The sequence below is a fragment of the Scophthalmus maximus genome, chromosome 7 (assembly GCF_022379125.1).
Source record: "Scophthalmus maximus strain ysfricsl-2021 chromosome 7, ASM2237912v1, whole genome shotgun sequence".
Lineage (NCBI taxonomy): Eukaryota > Metazoa > Chordata > Actinopteri > Pleuronectiformes > Scophthalmidae > Scophthalmus > Scophthalmus maximus.
In genome coordinates this window covers 24,180,855-24,199,175 of record NC_061521.1, presented here as the reverse complement: position 1 = coordinate 24,199,175, position 18,321 = coordinate 24,180,855, and the positions used below count along the sequence as shown (strand labels likewise).

Below are 18,321 nucleotides of genomic sequence, written 5' to 3'. Positions count from 1 at the left end.
CAGCAGATGCTACGACCCGGGGGGTTTTGGCCTCGTGGTTAGTGCGTCCGTCTCCCGTAACCGAGGCTGAGGGTTCAAGCTACTGCCCCTTTAAGAGTTTTTGTACCACCTGTTTTATGCACATTTTCAAATTGTGCATAAAACATTAATCATGATGTGCATGAGTCATGTGACGTAAGCATCACTCAAACTTCCTACTCCCCTGAAGAAGATTCTGCGATGACATGACCATGGTTTAATGACTATCAACTGGAGATGCATACCAACTACTTTTTGTGCCTAGTTATTAATGTTCAAAACATTAGTGAATACGAATGCGCATGAATTTACATTTTATTTTGCGGTATTGCTGACAACTTAAATGACAATTTGTTCTTCCATGGAAGCGTGACTATATCCACGTTGGTTGATTATTGTGCAACATTGCTCATCTTGTATCCATTGAGAGATATATGACATTATTACTATGTCCATCGACAAAGTAAAAGCATTTGTGATTTGTCCCTCATGAACTACACGACGCCTCATAGCGCTTTCCATGGCACCAAGTGCTCCCCAATTAATCAGATGGACCTCGAGCACAAAGCCGCGTGCGGTCACTGCTCAGTCATAACACACAGGATCTGTCTCTGTGAAATCCAGTGTGCTGCCGCTCCCGAAGCTGAATGTTGACTAATTCCTTTATTCCGCTCAACATGATCCTGTTAAGTACTTTGCCCGTAACGGCGAGGAGTGTGATTCCTCTGTGGTCGGTGCAGACGCTGAAGTTGGCCTCGTGCTGGGAATCGTGATCTGTGAAGGTAGAAGGTAGAGCATGAGTTGGGATGTTGGCAATGTCCCGCTGCCGCTCCACATTTCTCCTTTGGTCGCTCCTTTGATTATTCTGGATCGTTGTCTTCCACTGTACTTTCTGCTTCTTTTTTCTTGCCTGATGTTACTGTGCCATGCTGCACATTTCAATTTGACAGGATGCCAGGATGACAATGTAATTATGCAGAGCTTTTTTATTTTTTCACTGACCTACTGGCATCGGTCTTTTAAAATACACGTGCACATAAAGGGTCCCTTGTGGAGTTTTGGTGCTTTTTGTGAGTGTGTTCCCACTTTTTTAATGCAAAAGGCGGCGCGTGCCCGATCGTGTGTGTAGTAATTCACTTTATATTTAAGGCTATTCTGTTCATCTACAATTGATGCCATTGACAATTCAATAAGTGTAGAAACTAATAGCAGTAAGAAAAAACACACTAGCTAGCGAATGTCATGCGGTCATCATCATCATCTCCATAGTGAAATGCACCTAAGAGACTGTCCCTGTAATTTTTTTTTATTAAAACAAACTTTTTATTTTTTAAATTCTATTTTAGCATAATTTTAGTTCATTTATTAAGTGCTTTTATCTCTGAGCTTATTTTATTCTATTTTAGTGTAATTTTAGTCTATTAGGTTTTTTTTATTATTTATGAGCTTATAATTTATAATAAGTCTTCTGTCTTGCACTGATTTACCGACTGGTTGATGTGTGAAACACAATTTCGTTTTTATGTGGAGCATAAAAATGACAAATAAAGGAATCTTGAAATGTGGGACGTGAAAGAAATGCAGGTACCTGATTTTTTTTAAAAATTTAATCCGCTTCTAAAACCTTTTTTTAAGGAAGAAAATGCATCCAATGTGTTTTTTGCAAGAAGTTTGTTTGTTTACAATAAATACTCCGGGTATGCCTTTAAATCCATTTTCATGCAGAGCATATTTTCCTGTAATTTCTCCAGCTGCTCTCTGCTTAGTTGGGTTGTTGCTCTTTGCTAAGACCGTTTCAGTAGTAGGTGGTTTCTCCAGTATACAAGCTGTATGATGAATTTGTTTTCATGCAAATGCTTTTTATTATTCGACTTAGTTTTTATCTTATAAATACTCTTAATCTAATTCATCTGGGAGGCAAAAGCTTTTCAAAAAAGGAAGGCAACCCAACGGCATTTGGACCAAGTTGTTTGTGCTTAAAAAAAAAGAAAGAGTAGCTCAACCAACACATACTGGGGGGGGGGGGGGGACACATTGGTCACAAAAACCAAAAATCAACCCAATGCGTATCACGGCTCTTTTTCACGAAATGTTTTAGCAGATAAATAATCCTCAGAGAGACTCGGACGGGGGAAAAAAAGGGGCCCAAGCAATATCTCTTAAACGGATAACGCTCCCACACACTGTGATTTACGCAGGCAGAGGTTTAGCTTTGAACCGACCCTCCTCGCCTTCAGTGTTCGGTGGTTTTCTGAGCGTACAGCAGTTGTTGTTGCCGTGTGTCGGCCCGGCTGTCTGTGTCCGACCCCGTCTCTGCCTTGTCACTTGTCTACCGACCTGCTACGTGCCTGCTCCCTCGGCCTGTGTGCAGCTGCTGTCTCAGGATACACTATGAATCCACCATGTGCAGTTCACTACACTGACCACCGTCTTCCACACGTCCGTTCAGATTTAAAGTCACGCGCAACCGAGAAATTGTGTGCGATCAAAGAAGATCCACCTCCTCAGCATTTTGACGTCTTGTTGGAAGTGTCAATTCACACTGAGCTTTGATTTTAAAGATGTCCAGGGCCACGGCGAACATGCACCTCCTCCACTAGCGACCCCACTGCAGGCTTTCCGCTTATGTAACGGCGACAGTTTGATGTTTGTAGCGAGGATTTGCAATGCCGTCTGAAACATGAAAACTCTAAATGGTCTATCTTGGAAGTTTGCCGCTGATACAGTGTACGGACTAACTAGACGATACCAACGGTACGCCATCTTAAATTCTTATTTTTAGGCGTTTGCCTTGTTTTTTGTAGTTAAAAATTGAACAGTTATGTCCGTACTGTTAAATTGTTTTGAGAATGAGATGGGGAGATTGGTTTTGCAGGTTTATTTTAAAAGTCAAGAGGATGATCCTAATAAAATGAATTCAAAATGAGCGTGGTTTAGCCCACCTCCATACTTCAATAATGCTTGTCCCTTATTATAATACTAATACTAATAATTATTATTACATATTTCTTAGCTGTGGTGATGGAGAATTGGATGGGAGCTGGGGAATCTCTTTACAGTTCAAGTCACATCCATACAAGAGTCTTGCCCAAGGAGACTTTGGCACATGGACTGGGGAAGGCGAGGACCATCAACCTCCTGGTTGGTGGACAACCCTCTCTCCCTCCTAAGCCACAGCCGCGATGAGCTGAGCCATAAAGAAAAAAAATAACGATGAAACATTCTTCAAATGTTACTTTCGCTCCACATAAGAAATTTAAACGTGTTCACGGGCCGTCTTACATTCCATCGACGCTTTCTCTTTCTCCCTGCTGTGCCTCAGAAATGAATATTGGAGCAGGTGTTCGGATGAAAAGAAGAGGCGGTGCGGTTCAGTCCGACAAGGCATTATTTACAGATTCAACACAAGTGCCGCTGCCTCTCTTACAATGAAATACAGAGCCCAAAGACACGGACGGCTTTTTAAACCTGTAAACGGAGAACAGGCACTTTGTGTGTCTTTAACGCAATTTGTTAAAGACACACAATTATGAATCCGGCCCCTGGGGGGGGGGGTCGACCACACCGCTGTCCCTCTGTGTTGTTTCCACAGCTTTGACCCCCCCGCGTAAAAAAACTCTTTCCGTGTGGCTGCCTTGTTCACCCACAGTGGACCCGGCCCACGGGTTACAGGCCCATATGATGCGAGAGCACTTCCTGTTGGCCCCAGGGCAGAATCAGTGAAATCATTTTGGCGTGCGAGTTTGAAGAGGATTCTCCTCGCAACTAACGGCCTGGGGTTTGAGGCCTTTATATATATATATATATATATATATATATATATATATATATATATATATATATATATATATATATTTATATATATATATATATATATATATATATATACAGAAGTCAATACAGATGAGAATGATGAGAGGGCGATGACCCAATCCACTGTCGCTTGTCTTTCTTCTCAGACAATTGGCAGCGCGTTGTTTTTCTGGCAGATGCTTATGTTTGCTGGAGTTTCCATGGCGTGAACTGATTTGACACAAAAACAGTAAATGGATTTGATCTTTTGAAGGAAAAATCACTGGCTGCTTTCAGACCATACGTTTTTTTTCCCCCCAGCACCACGGAGAGCGACAGGCAGCCATTGGGAAAGCAGCGTGGTGCCCCGCTGAATATTTAATTTACCCAGGCATTACTAATTGAGGCTTGGAATATGCTTCCAAGAAATCATGAAAAAATTAATATAACCCCCCCCCCCTCCAAACGCTGCTTCACATATATATTCATTCAGCGCCAGTTTCTTTTTGATCACAATGCTTTAAACTGATGCCGTCTGTAATGAATCCTGCCGCGCTCAAGGCGGCAACGTGCAGTTTTAGTTGAAAGTGTTTCGGAGACGCGTCGATTCGACTTCATGGTCATTTTCTGAGGCTGCTGTTCGACCGTATTGTGTTATACTGAGAGGTTTTTCTTCGAATTACAGTAGTTTTTATACAAAGTATTTAAATGGATATACTGTCAAAAAAACCACTGTGTTTACTATTCAGTATTTTAAAATGAAAGAATACTATTTGTTAAAAAAGGTTAAAATCAGAAGTAATAAACTCACTTGTGTATATTTCTTTACCGTTATCTTCAAACCAACCATACAGTATTTAACAAAGTGCCTCATGTACATTATGTAGTACGCACGGATCTTTACATTAAATATACAAGAAATCCACATACGGGACAGTTTTATATAGACAGGAAACGATACGGGACTTGGTTAACTTAGCTTAGCTTAGCTTAGCTTAAAGGCTGGAAACAGGGGAGGAAAGAGCTAGCCTGGCTCTGTCCGTAGGTAACAACCGTCCGGTTTATATTTGGGAGTTACTTGTCGTACTATTGACTTGAGAAAGTATTCCCACAAACCTCCCATGAAAACCTATTTTTTCCAAGTCTTCACACTAAGCTAAGCTAAGCTAACTTAAGCTAAGCTAAGCTAAGCTCCTAGTTCCAACTTCGTATTCACTGCACAGAAGGGTGAGTGGTATATTCTGAACTAACTTAACAGATCAGATAGAAGTTTATTTCCAAAAATGACGAACCATTACTTTGACAACTGCCAAATGACAGAGAGACAGACGCACGTTTGAAACCTATTTTACAGATATTTTACTTTCTGGAACTATTTTTTTTTTGTTGAAAATTCAATGTTTAGTTTTTTATTCTTGTTCAGCTTTTCCCCTTGTGTTGTGCAATGCATTGTGGGAGAGCAGTGCATACTCCCCAAAAAACACGTAGCATAGATTTGGGAAACGGTTATTAATTCTGTTGTAGTGTTTGTCATCATAAACACCAACTTTTCAGAGTCCCGGGCAACAGAAATGTGACTTGATGACAGATGTTGTGGTTTTGTATTTGACCTGTCAGCACAAATCTTCTCCCACAGAAACACAGACGATGCTCTGGACTGTCTCTCCTCTTCTGTCCTCCTCTGTCTCAGTCTCGCGCTCAAACGTCCCGGCGGCCATTTAATGACAATGTTGGTGTGTGTGTGTGTGTGTGTGTGTGTGTGTGTGTGTGTGTGTGTGTGTGTGTGTGTGTGTGTGTGTGTGTGTGTGTGTGTGTGTGTGTGTGTGTGTGTGTGTGTGTGTGTGTGTGTGTGTGTGTGTGTGTGTGTGTGTGTGTGTGTGTGTTCTTTGATCTGTCTATCATATGCTCGTACAGCTGTGTACTGACAAGATTACAAAGACCTGGCCAGATGTGCTGGCCAGCTGTCTGTGACACAGATTCAGTTTTTGTGTGCGTGTGTGTGTGTGGGGGATAAGAGGCAGCTTATCATCCAAATGACAAGGGCAAGCTCAAAAAACAACACCACTTCTCACTCAAGGATTTTAAAAGCATCGCGCACGCGCTTGCTTGTTGCGCCCCGCTCTGTCTTAGACACGGGAGCAAGGATACGATTGGCTCACGAGGTTGGCTCCATTCAGCACTTCACCAACACATTGATCCCACGAGGCAAATGTTTGTGTGTGTGTGTGTGTGTGTGTGTGTGTGTGTGTGTGTGTGTGTGTGTGTGTGTGTTTGCGATAGTGACGGAGAACATGCTTGCGGTCCTTATATGGTCCTGTAGTTTGGTTGGAGCGAGTGCGTTCGCCACAGAATGAATCAGAGTGCTGTTACATCAGAGGTACGGGCAGGAGGGATGGATCACTTGCTCTCCAGCTGGAACACACACTTCCGTTTGACACACACACACACACACACACGCACACACACACTCAGATGCCCTACTTTTTTCGGCAACACAGAGATGTAAGGACAGTTATGCAGCAGCGAGTGCGGGTTGTTGGAATGAATGGGAATAGAGGAAGTGACAAGAGGAGGCCACTCCCACGTTCTTCTCCTCATCCGAAAAAAAGAAAGAAAAGGAAGAAAAGAGTGTGTACACATCGTAGAGAGAGTGCTCAAATTATTATTATATATATATTTTACGTTTTTTAACGATCCTAGACGATTTTCTAGTTCTTAAAGAAATATAAAAGAAGAAAAAGAAGTGGTCTGATAACGTTAATGATTCATTTGACATAAAACATATCCAGTATCCACCTCCTAATCAGCATCCACATCAAAATTTAAGTTATATATAATAATTTAGTTCTTCCCAGGCCCCGGGAAGAACTTTTTGCGAAATCTAGCTGAAAACATAAAAACAAAACAAAAAGGGAGTGTTTAATTATTAAAACTGAACAAAAACAAAGACAGAAATGAACATTGTGTTCATATTGGCTCATTTGTTTTTCACCTCATAACCATCATGCTGACCACATCATTTCCAAAGTACAAGAACAAGAAAAAGAACGATGAAATGTTCTTCGCATCTGATCAAAGAAATGTATTGATTTCAGAGTTTCTGTCTGGCGAACGATCTCATTTATACCTGTCGGCATTTTTTCTGCTGACCCTCTCAATGAGTGCAGCTCGATGACAACATGACATCTCAGACCTAATCTTAACCCCCCTGACTGGTTGACTTTTTCAACTAAAGCTGACACGGTCGTCAGTGGGCACCACAGCTACTGTATTTGAATCGCTGACCAAGATTGAGACGTGCGCGGCAATTCAGCGGTCGGGAAGCCGCTCTTATTCAAGACGGGGCATGTTTAGGCCATTTGACAGGAAAGCAGAGATGGAGCGACGGGAAACGAGACGCAACAAAGATTCCTGGCACTTCATCCCTTGGGCCACCAGGAAACCCAGAACAATGCTGAGTTGACATTGTGTTTGTAGATGGCGGTCTAGGCCCTCGTGAACCGGTGTGTGTGTGTGTGTGTGTGTGTGTGTGTGTGTGTGTGTTGGTGGGGGCGAAGAGAGTGACAGGCCCTTGGTACCTAACTTCCTCCGCCCATCCCATCTACCTGCTCAGGTATCTGTTGAGTTTTGCAAATGATTACGAAGCGAGCTCTCAAGATAATAAACTACTCTTCTTTCCCTACTTGTTTTCTTGTGAACATACAGTATAATGATTCAAACGTCTTCCTCTCTTTCTCCAGGAACATTTCAGGGTCAGTGGGTCGGCGGGATGCGTCACGGCTACGGCGTCCGCCAGAGCGTCCCGTACGGCATGGCGGCCGTCATCCGCTCCCCGCTGCGCACCTCCATAAACTCTCTGCGCTCCGGCTCGGAGCACAGCAACGGCACAGCGCTTCTGGACCGGACCGGCGGGGCGGCGGTCCCCGGGCCCCCGCCGGGTCCCGGCACGCTGACCACCAGCGTCTCCATGTGCAGCACGGGCAGCAGCGGCAGCAGCCCCGCCGTGTCCCGCGGCGGCTTCGTGCTGATGGCGCACAGCGAGGCCGAGCTGCTGAAGGGCAAGAGGAAAGGCGGCCTCTTCAGGAGGTCCATCCTGTCGGGCCTCAAGCTGAGGAAGTCCGAGTCCAGGAGCTCGCTGGCCTCACAGAGATCCAAACAGAGCTCGTTCAGGAGCGAGGCCGGCATGAGCACCGTCTCGTCCGCCGCATCGGATATCAACTCCACTATCAGGTAATAACAGGAGAGGATGATGAAAGGGTGAAATAACAAGCCAGTTGCATAATAAGAGTTTGTCACGAGACACTGAAATGACAGAAAGTAGAAAGAGAGGACAAGGAGGGAAGTTGTACTGTGAAAGGGAAGCGTCCTTCATCTGGAGGACATAGTTCAAAACAAGCACCTGACCCACTTAAATGTCCTTCAACTGGACTGTCACGTGGTCCACAGTCTGTTTACTTGTCAGGTGCCTGATTTACATTTCTGATGTGTCCTCCAGCAATAAGCTTTAAGATTTCTTCTTAGATTTTATTATCTATGTCGTCATCAGTTCAGAAGTGGACGTCCTGGTGGTCACAACTTAACCTTGTCAGCCAAACCTATATTGTAGTTCTTCTCAAAACCAATGTATTATTCACCTTCACCAGTCTCGGAGACGCCGACGCAGAGCTGGCCGTCGCCGACGACGACGTGGACGCCACGGCGACGGAGACCTACTGCGGCGAGTGGAAGAACGACAAGCGGACGGGGTTCGGCGTGAGCCGCCGGTCGGACGGGCTGCAGTACGAGGGCGAGTGGCTCAGCAACAAGCGCCACGGCTACGGCTGCACCACGTTCCCCGACGGCACCAAAGAGGAAGGGAAGTACAAGCAGAACATCCTGGTGAGCGGCAAGAGGAAAAACCTGATCCCCCTGCGGGCCAGCAAGATCAGGGAGAAGGTGGACCGGGCCGTGGAGGGAGCGCAGAAGGCCGCCGACAGCGCCCGGCAGAAGGCCGAGATCGCTCTGTCGAGGTAGGGGCCTGGTGGTGGTTGGCCGAGGAGTTTGTTTGTCTGAGTTTGGTTCTTTCTCTCCGTCCCTGTGGTCGAAATCTAGTTAGGAGGTGGTAAGAGGTTATGGTCATCGTAGATGAGGGGCCTTACATGAAAACATCATCCTTGCTGCACAGGGTTAGAAGAGTTTTGGTTATTTCCCTTTCTGCATCATGTATATCTGTGCAACCTACACGATTTACAAATGTTCGAAACGCAGCCAGGCTACGTCCAAGAATGATCTCAGTCCACCCAAGCGTTTTAGCTCCGTATCGGTAATAACCCCCGTACACAGTAACACACCTTGAAAAACTCAAATCATGTGAGCAGGAAGCAGATTGTCTACTCTACACTTGCTTAAAGAAAATACTACGGAGAAGAAAGAGCATTGTTGAGACGGATATGTTTTCTTGAACGAGGAGGTGGAACTGTTGGTGACAGTAAGGGTCCGTCCCATTTGCCCTCACTTGGCCCTCCCCCTCGGTTCCTCCACTCCGCCTGGAGTCAGCATCCGACCACCATACGTTTGAAGGGCTGTTCGAAAAGGTTTCAAGGGGGTCGACAACACTTACCACTTGATCTTGCAAAGAAATGTGACACCCTAACCTACGCAGGATCGCTCAAAACGGAGGGTAGCGCCCTGGGGGTAGGGAAATGGGACAGACCCTACGTGTCAGTTTGGCATTCACCGTTTTCAAACGTTCTGGTGTTTTCGCCCGTCCGTACCGCAACGCAACCACGGACTTCTCAAACCGGAACGGGGCGAGCAGCGTTTCCAGCTGCCCAGTTCATGACGCTTGAAAACTCAGGATTAGTGTGGACGACAGGAGTCAACGTAGCAGCAGTGACGCGTAGCAAACGTAGAAATGTGGGTGAAGCCTCAGTTAGATTTTCACTAATGCTCCTAATACTGTCGCCTCGCATTATTTTAAATCTTCATCGTCGTCATCATCATCATCGGGGAAGATGACTCCGTCCGTGAACACTTGTGGATGGGCCCCATTCCGTTTGATATAATTGAGCTCAATGACAGATTAAGAGCAGGATTAAGGTGAAGGTGAGAGCAGCGTTGAGGAGGCACGGCTACGAGTGGAACAGGAAGCGGAGCGAGGCGGCGCGTGGAGAGAGAGCCGTTGAGAGCCTGTTCTCATTAGAACTCTGCTCATTCACCTAAAACAATGAGCGCAGTCGGGGGGTCGCGATGTAAACGGGCGGGCCGTGACCTTTTCTCCTTTTCCTTTTTTTCTTTTTCGAGAAACATTTTTGTACCGGAATAAAAAAGCAACAATTTTTTAGGAGCAGAGATTTAATTAGCTGTCCTGGGACCTGTTGTCATGGATACACATCGACACTCTTGTCATGTGGGGACCCACCCGAAGTGGGCCCGTGACCCATTTTTGGTCCCGGCTCCTTGTTGTTTTAAAGGAGGGAGCTGACGGGGCCACTGATACGGTAGTTTTCTTCATTTAATTTGCAGATTGATGTCGCACAGCGAGGTCTAGATAAGACGATGTGAAGGTTAACAGTTTGGATCACGTTACAGCGTGCAGATCAATCCAGAGATACAAAGTGAGCACAGCATCAGTTTGTCTGAATCCTGTTACACGGTTACATTTATATCCTGTAAAAACCTATTTGTCCCCAGTCAAGAGAGATCTGTAATACAGAATAATAAACAATGTCTTATCTCGGCGACCTAGTTACCGTATTGGATTCAAGCAGCATTTCCTCGATAGCATACGCCCCTAAAAAGTAAAATGTATTTACAAGCGTATCTACGTGGGCTCAGCTGTTATCCCCTGAATCAGCAAGAAAGAAAGCAAACGTGTATTTCCACAAAAATATAAGTTTAGCCTGAAGGTGTCATTGGCTGGTGTGTCATTTAAATCACAGCTCGGAGATTAATTAAACAAATAATTTTTCCTCATGGACTATTCACAAGAAAATCATCCCACGTGTATTTGGATATGCAAATACTACTGCTACGGGCTCAATGTTCTTGTGACGTATACATGTATTATACTATTAATATATATATATATTTGAAACTGGAACACAAGGCGGATATTATTATTTCCCCCTCCATTTGAGAATTTTGTGAAGAGACCCATTAGACCCAGTTTACGATTATGATTCTATCTTCACTTGTTGCTTTGTTATATCATGGCGTTAACCCCGCATCTAGAATAATCCTAACTCAACATACAGCTGCATTTAGCTAAATTTTCCAAAGCTGGATTTGTGCAACAGAATCACATCCCGCGGCACAAAATGAAGGAAGCAGATAGTGTAACTTTAGTGTTATCCAGGAAGATTCCTAGCCTGGGTTACACAATTTAGCTCATGTCGGGTTTATGTAGTGCAACAGATGCGATGCTGATAAAAGAGAGATGTGGGCAAACAACTGGGATGAACGTCTGCAGAGTGACAGCAGCCTCAGTCAGTGGGTTGGGGTCACCGAGTGAAAGTGTTATCGGAAAACGAGGCTAGGTTCACTATCTGATTTACAGTTAACCTTGGAACAGAATCAATCATGTCGCCCTCTGACACTGTGGTCAATAACTGTAACTTATGTACAGTATGCTGTGCATGTGCGTACGGTGAGGCTTGGCACTTGTTTGTGTACTGTTTATTCAGGGATAGGCTGTGTTGGTTGAACGCGCATGCGACAGGACACAGGAGCCGAATCAGTGACGGTTCCAACCCTATTAGTCCTGACGACGGTCGGACAGTGTGACCAGCTGCTCACCTAGCTCCTCCACGCTGTGGAGAAGTCACGCACGAGGAGGGGGAAAGTGAGACAAGACATGGGGGGAAATGTAAATATCACATCGGATGCTCGGTTATCATACATTATGGTGATAAGGTCTCTCCCCCCTTGCCTTCGTGTTAAAGTTGAATAAGTAGTGATTTTAAAAAAAAGACCTAGAGTGAACATTAAAGGGGGCAGTAAGTGATTTAGGAGAAAGCTTGTCTCTCTCTTTGTTGTTGATGATGATATTACTGCTCTGACCGACGTGCTAACCACGAGGCCAAAACTCCCGGGTCGTAGCGTCACTCGCTAGCTCTCGCTGGCTCTCGCTAGCACTCGCTAGCTTGTTTCTTAAGGTGGCGGGCAGTAATGTTTTTAAAAAAACACAGTTTTGTGTGGTCCAGTCCGCACCATTAAAATCACTTACTGCCTCTTTAATGGGACCTTGAACATAAACGGAAAACCACATGATAAGTGCGTGAAAACTTTAGCCCAATCGTAATGGAAAATGGTGTGGTTGCTCATCTCATATTGATGACTTTTATTTTCACTTTTATGTGTTATTTTTAAAGCATCAAATTTGAGTAAAAACAATAAGTTGTCCATTTACAGAGGATTACCACCTGGACTGTTTCTGTGTTTCCTATAACTTTTAACTTCCTGAAACCTGGTCCCCATCATTATGTTGCCAGGAGGTTGGAGGTTTCAAAGTTTGATAAAACCACTGATTTTTGTTAAACAAACGATATATAAAGTGCTCATTGCTGGTCTTTACAAGTGAAATATAACATTGGAAACATAACAGACTTTTTTTTTAGACCTTAATACAGTGCTAGGCTAGCTGTTTTAATGCTAACAGGCTGCTTAGCCTTATGTTAACAGGAAAGACACACGCGTACACACAATGTCATGTAAATCTTGCGAAGACAGAAAACAAGGAAATGCCCACATGAGCATGATTTACTGGTTCTATATGTCTGTTGTCGCTGCCGCCTGTTTTTTCTTGTCAGGAGCTGTAGCCATTTTTTTTTGAGTGTACAATGAAAGAGGTGCCTACGCCCTCTAAACAGCACTTCCCCTCCCCTGGGGTTAGTACCTGAATTATTTTTGGGGAGGGACAGAGTGTCCTTGTGTTAAAGTAGGGTAGCCCTTTATGCACGTTTAAAGGAGATAAACGCCAGATCTCAATACAGAAAGTACCAGAAGGAACTTATTTCATTAGTTAAGCTGGAGTACTAAAGAGAGAAAACCAATACTAAAAGTCTAAAGCCATGCTAGCAGCTCTGTTAACTCGGCTAACGTTAATACATCCTGCTCGAGGGGTAGTACTTTGTTTTCAGGTGCTAAATCTTTTCCTTACTGTAAGTCAAGCGTTTCAGATCTTTTTGTTTTATAGTCTTTTGCATTACCGCCGCCTAGTGGACTGGAGTGGAACAGCTTGTTGTAGCTGCTGGTTGTTCATACGTTAGCAGCTTAATTTGCGTAATCTCCTCTGGTCTTTGGATCGTGGTGGAAACGCAGATGAACATCGGTCGGCGGGATCCTTTTAGTTCCTTGTAAAAGTCTCGAGACTAAAAAGACTCAAAGTTCCAGGTACTTACACATCCGTAGACTGCATCAATGATTACGCTTTGCTGACAAAGGGAAGTAAACCAGCAAATGAATCAAAAAGTTGTTACTTTCAATAATATAGAAATAAAACATCACTTTACTCTGAACTACTCCAAAGTTTACTGTATGCAGACGATCTTCAACTGTTAAACTCTTTTACTTGTCTATTATGATGTTGCTCATGCGTAATGACAATCATCTCCCTGGAAACAGCTGGAACCTACATTTGGACAAAGTTCAAGCTCAATCTTTTTTCCTAGATTTCACAACCACTTCATTTCCCTCAGTGTCTGAAAGCGGCTCTTTGAAACGGCGGCGGCTTTAAGCGCTCACCACACTGCTGAATCTCGCCGACAAGTGCAGGAGGTTAAATGCACTTTTTTTTTTTTAATACTAATTGGACAAGTAACAAAGTGGTGATGCTATGACTATGACTATGACTATATATATATATATATATATATATATATATATATTATCCATGGATAATAGCAGAAATCCACTTTCCACACTAACCTAGTCCGACCCAACTGTACAGATAGTAACCAGCCCCTATATCCCAGCGGCTCTGATTCTCCTCCACACACAAAAATGTGTCTAACCCAAATTTAGACTGCAGCACATCCCAGCCCGGGACAGGACTGGACAGCCTCTCTATCTCTGAGTCCCAGAACAGAGCAGCGGGGGTATTTCCTTGTGGAACACCAGGAGAAGCCCTGAGAGGTGAAACACACTCGCAGGATAATTGCCGCAGATATTCTCTGTTGGAGCTAAACGAAAAAGCCCCCGTGGCATAACTGGTTCAAGGATGATGAGGCTCTTTTTTCTAACTTCCTAAAGTGTGTGTGTGTGTGTGTGTGTGTTTCTAAAGAACGTTTCATCTAGATCCTTAATGATGAAGCGTGTGATACAACATGCTAGAAGGCAGATAGGTCAAAGGTCATGCTCCAGAGCAGAATCCCGGAGCTGGTAGAAGAAGTAATTTATCCACGTTCTTCATGTTATTGTAAATCCAGGATTTGTGTGTGTGTGTGTGTGTGTGTGTGTTGCCATCAGGCTACCTGTGATCACTTAGTCCGAGCTAAACAACCCACTGAATCACTGTGCTTTGTGGACGCCGGAGCCATTCACTGCAGTCCACTGACCTTGTTTCGTCGCAAGCCTCAAGCCCAACACACACTCTCTCTGACACACACTTTACACACACACACACACACACACACACACACAAACGCACATCCTATTAGCAGTGATGCAGACCAGAAAGCTCTGTTAGATATTCAGGTATGAATCACCCTCCTCATCATCATCAGCATCATCATCATCAGCTGGTTCAGAGTGACATGATGGAGGAGCTCAGTCCTGGATTAGACTTTCTCCCCCCGTCTCTCACCTCACCTCACCTCCCCCCCCCTCCCCTCCCCTCGCCTCATCGTGCGTGGTCGTCTCCTTCCCGTCTTTCATCCTGTGTTTGCTAACGTTCTCCTCACCTCCACCGTCCTTCATCTCTCTCGTCCCCGCTCATCCGCCCCGTCCTCTTGTATGTAGATGCTACATGTGGAGCATTTCAATGTGACTGTGACACTGAAATGCAATGAGCTTTTGGTGAATGGTGACCAAAAAACAAAGGGGCGGGATGTTTCGATCAAGTGTAACGGGAGTGGCCTCGAACTCCCGACCTACCAAGGGAGCTAAAAGCTGTGGGCGCCAGTGCCTTTTTTATTGTCTCACCCTCACGCAGGCGAGCGCCGACAGCGGGTGGTCCATTTTGGATTTCATCAATCTATCGCACTACAGACTGTTCAGGTTACAGCTTTGCTTAGTTAATGAACGTCTCTTTTAGGTATTTGATATGGTCTATTTGTGAGGTGCCATCAAACACTTTGAGGGGGGGGATGAAAAAAATTCAGCAGAGGTGCAGAAAGGGGGAAATCCCACGCATGTCCCCGGCAAGTCGCACCCTGACAGTAATTGTCCCGTCATAGCATAGAGGGTTATTATGAAACACAGCAGGACCGTCAAGCTTTTGGATTTCTCCCCATCTTGATTGTTGCGCAGTATGACAGTTTGGAAGCTTTTGTCTTTACTCTTGCCAAGTAACAAAACACATGATGGAAAGTACAAGGAATGTAAAATAATAAAACAATGTTGTCACGTCAACATGATAAACATTCAAAGTACAGTGGCAAGAAGGAAAGTAAATGTGTCCTCTTGACTTATCCACAAATCTGCAGACTACTGCGTCAAATAAGTTCAGATCATCATCTTACACACATCAATGAGCAAACAATCCCTTTCAACTGATATAATCACTGTATATTGTTCTTGTTCTTATTGAAAACATCATTCCCACATCCAGAGGAGGTCGGGGCTGCGTTTGGGCCTCGACAGTGCTTTAAAAAAAAAAAAGATGTCTGAGTCGAAGATGCTTTTAGGAAGATCGAGGTTCAGGATTCTGATCCGCAGCCACCGGAGGCGTTTGTTTCAGGGGTTATTGCAGCTCTCACTTATTTTTTTTCCACCTGCAGAGTTGATGTTCCAGTGATGTTTCCAATAAAGACACAAAATCTCATTCTTGTTTTGGGCCTAATTAGTTGAAATCCACATTGCATTTGTCTGCACATAACTCATATTTCACGACCAATGGAACTATCACCACCATATGAAAGTATCCGTGGTATTTCCCTGTGCCAGTGGCTTCTTTCATAAAGACCACATCGCTGCTCGTCCGTCCCCACTTTTTCTCTCCGCTGGCTTTAATAGAGGCTGTCAGCCTTTCGGGCACCGCTGTAATTAGGCCGTCTCACAATTAATCTATTAATGATCCATTGATGTGGAGTACGTAACACCTTTTAACTCCATCTTTCTTTCCTTGTGCCTTTCTCCATTACACGCTCACCCTCCGCTCCTCTTCTTTGCCACACACACTCCCTCCCTCCCTCACTCACAACTCTTCTTCCTTTGGACGGGATGTTGTGTTGTGTAACCAAGCACCCTTTCGAACAGGCAGCTCTTTTTTCCCTCTCGCCCTCTCCAGGCAGTTGATTCATCCAGAAACAGGTTGTTTCTGGGGGAAGACGGAGAGTTGGACAGGAAGTTGCGAAAGGGAAGGATGAAGGAGAGAGAGGGAGGGAGATTTAAGGGAGTCTTTTTGTGCTTTTTTGGTTGTGAGGAAAAAGGTGAAATACAGGGTTGCGGACGGCCTCGCGTTGGGAGCAGTTCATTCGTGACATCCAACCCTTGCAAATATGATATTTCTGTGAAACAGAAAGGCAGTTTCCTTCTCCCTCCCTACACCTCACCTCCCCCTCAGACAACAGGCATGTGCTCACACACACTCACACACACACACACACACACACACACACACACACACACACATGATGGTGTTGAGTATACTGTGGGCCTGGTGGTAGTCTTGCTGGCGGAGAGCGCAGAGAGGGGAAACGAGAAACAGAAATCAATAGCCATCGACATGCAACACTGCATCAAGACTGTTACTGTCCGGCGGGAGAAGACCGGCGGTGGAGGGAGGGGGAGAGGGATGCGGCGGGGGCTGGAGGGGCCATTGTACGTGAGTCGAGGGCCCTTGGAGAAAAAGATAGAAAGGGAGAGAGAGATAGCTGAATGGAAACGAGAGAGATGAAGGTGAGACGAGGGAAGAGATTTATTTGATACGAGCAGAGAGAGAGAGAGGGAGAGAGAGAGGCAGATGAAGAAGTGCTTCTGTGATGAGGAGGGACGGAGCGATTGGAATTCATGGTAAATGGGAAAAACGGTGGGAAATAAACAAAAGCACAAGAGGGAGAGAGGGAGACATGAGAAGAAAGGCTGTGAAGGAGCAGTTAGAGAAGAGGAAGGATGTCACACGGACGCGATTGAGACGGAGAGATGGTAGTAAAAGAACCAGGAGGTATCCTGCACGTAGAGGCCTACATTCATAACTCAAATATAATGAAATCTGTGTATGCTTATTCTTTTAAGAACAATCCCTGATTAATAAAGGCTTGATTTGTATTATTTAAGTTTCATTAAAGGTCCTGAGTGTTATCAGGGTCTACAGTGACCACCAAAGCAAGTCTCCGTCCAAAGTTTTCCACAGTATTTTTTAGACAACGGTTCTGTTCTGTTCTGTTCTGTTCCACATCTCCCTCCGACCCACTGTACTCTCTCTGTAAAAATAATTAGTTTTTATTTATTTACTGTGCTTGTTCTACTGTGTTTCCTTCCGTGTGTGTGTGTGTGTGTGTGTGTGTGTGTGTGTGTGTGTGTGTGTGTGTGTGTGTGTGTGTGTGTGTGTGTGTGTGTGTGTGTGTGTGTGTGTGTGTGCGTGCGCGTGCGTGTGCGTGTGTGTGTGTGTATATGTGTGTGTGTGTTCGCGTGTATGTGTGTCAGGACGGCCCATGCGCAGGGTAAAGCAGAGGCGGCGGTCGGAGCGGGTCAGAAAGCCCAGGACGAGAGTCGAATGGCCAGGGTCACCGCCAAGCAGTTCTCCCCGTCCTTCCAGCACCCAGGAAACGGTGAGCACACACACACACACACACACACACACACACACACACACACACACAATCACAGAAAACACATTTATAAGTCCATGATCTTCAAATGCAGCCAAGCAGAGTTAATCACAAAAAAACGTGAGTGTGTGTGTGTACACGTGTGTGAACAGACATATCACACAAGTCACACGTGTGTGTGTGTCTGTGTGTATGTGTGATTTGTGTGTGGGTTGATGATAAAGGTCAGTGCCAACCACCCTCCAGCTTTGCGTTTCTGCCTTTGTCAGTCACATTTGTACAGCACTGCACGTATCCAGCCCATAAGAACATGCACCGGGACGCACACACATACACACACACACACACACACACACACACACACACACACAAACACACAAACACCCACACACATACACACACACACACACACACACACCGACTTCTGACACTGACTCTGGGTTCGACAATATTCCCTCCACATCAGCTGCCTCTTGGACAGATCATCGTGCCGTTATAGCAGCATCTCGTATGCTGAAGACGCTCAGTTGTATTTCCACGTTGTATTCAGTTGTTAAAACCTGATGAATGACAACCAACTTTCCTTTTTTTATTATTATTT

At 44.9% G+C, this 18,321-nt stretch overlaps 1 protein-coding gene across 3 annotated transcripts in view; it reads left to right on the top strand.

Moving 5' to 3' along the window:
• Positions 1 to 18,321, top strand: part of jph3b (junctophilin 3b) — a 42,605-nt gene that overhangs the window by 12,010 nt on the left and 12,274 nt on the right. For 2 of the 3 annotated variants that reach the window (XM_035643517.2, XM_035643516.2), the window contains exons 2-4: positions 7,551 to 8,040; positions 8,454 to 8,819; positions 17,596 to 17,720. In XM_035643517.2, coding sequence (XP_035499410.1) covers positions 7,580 to 8,040; positions 8,454 to 8,819; positions 17,596 to 17,720 — 952 coding nt within the window. In that variant the 5' untranslated portion in view covers positions 7,551 to 7,579. Of the gene's footprint in view, positions 1 to 6,930; positions 7,424 to 7,550; positions 8,041 to 8,453; positions 8,820 to 17,595; positions 17,721 to 18,321 lie in introns of those variants that run through there. The other variant, XM_035643518.2, reaches the window with a different exon arrangement.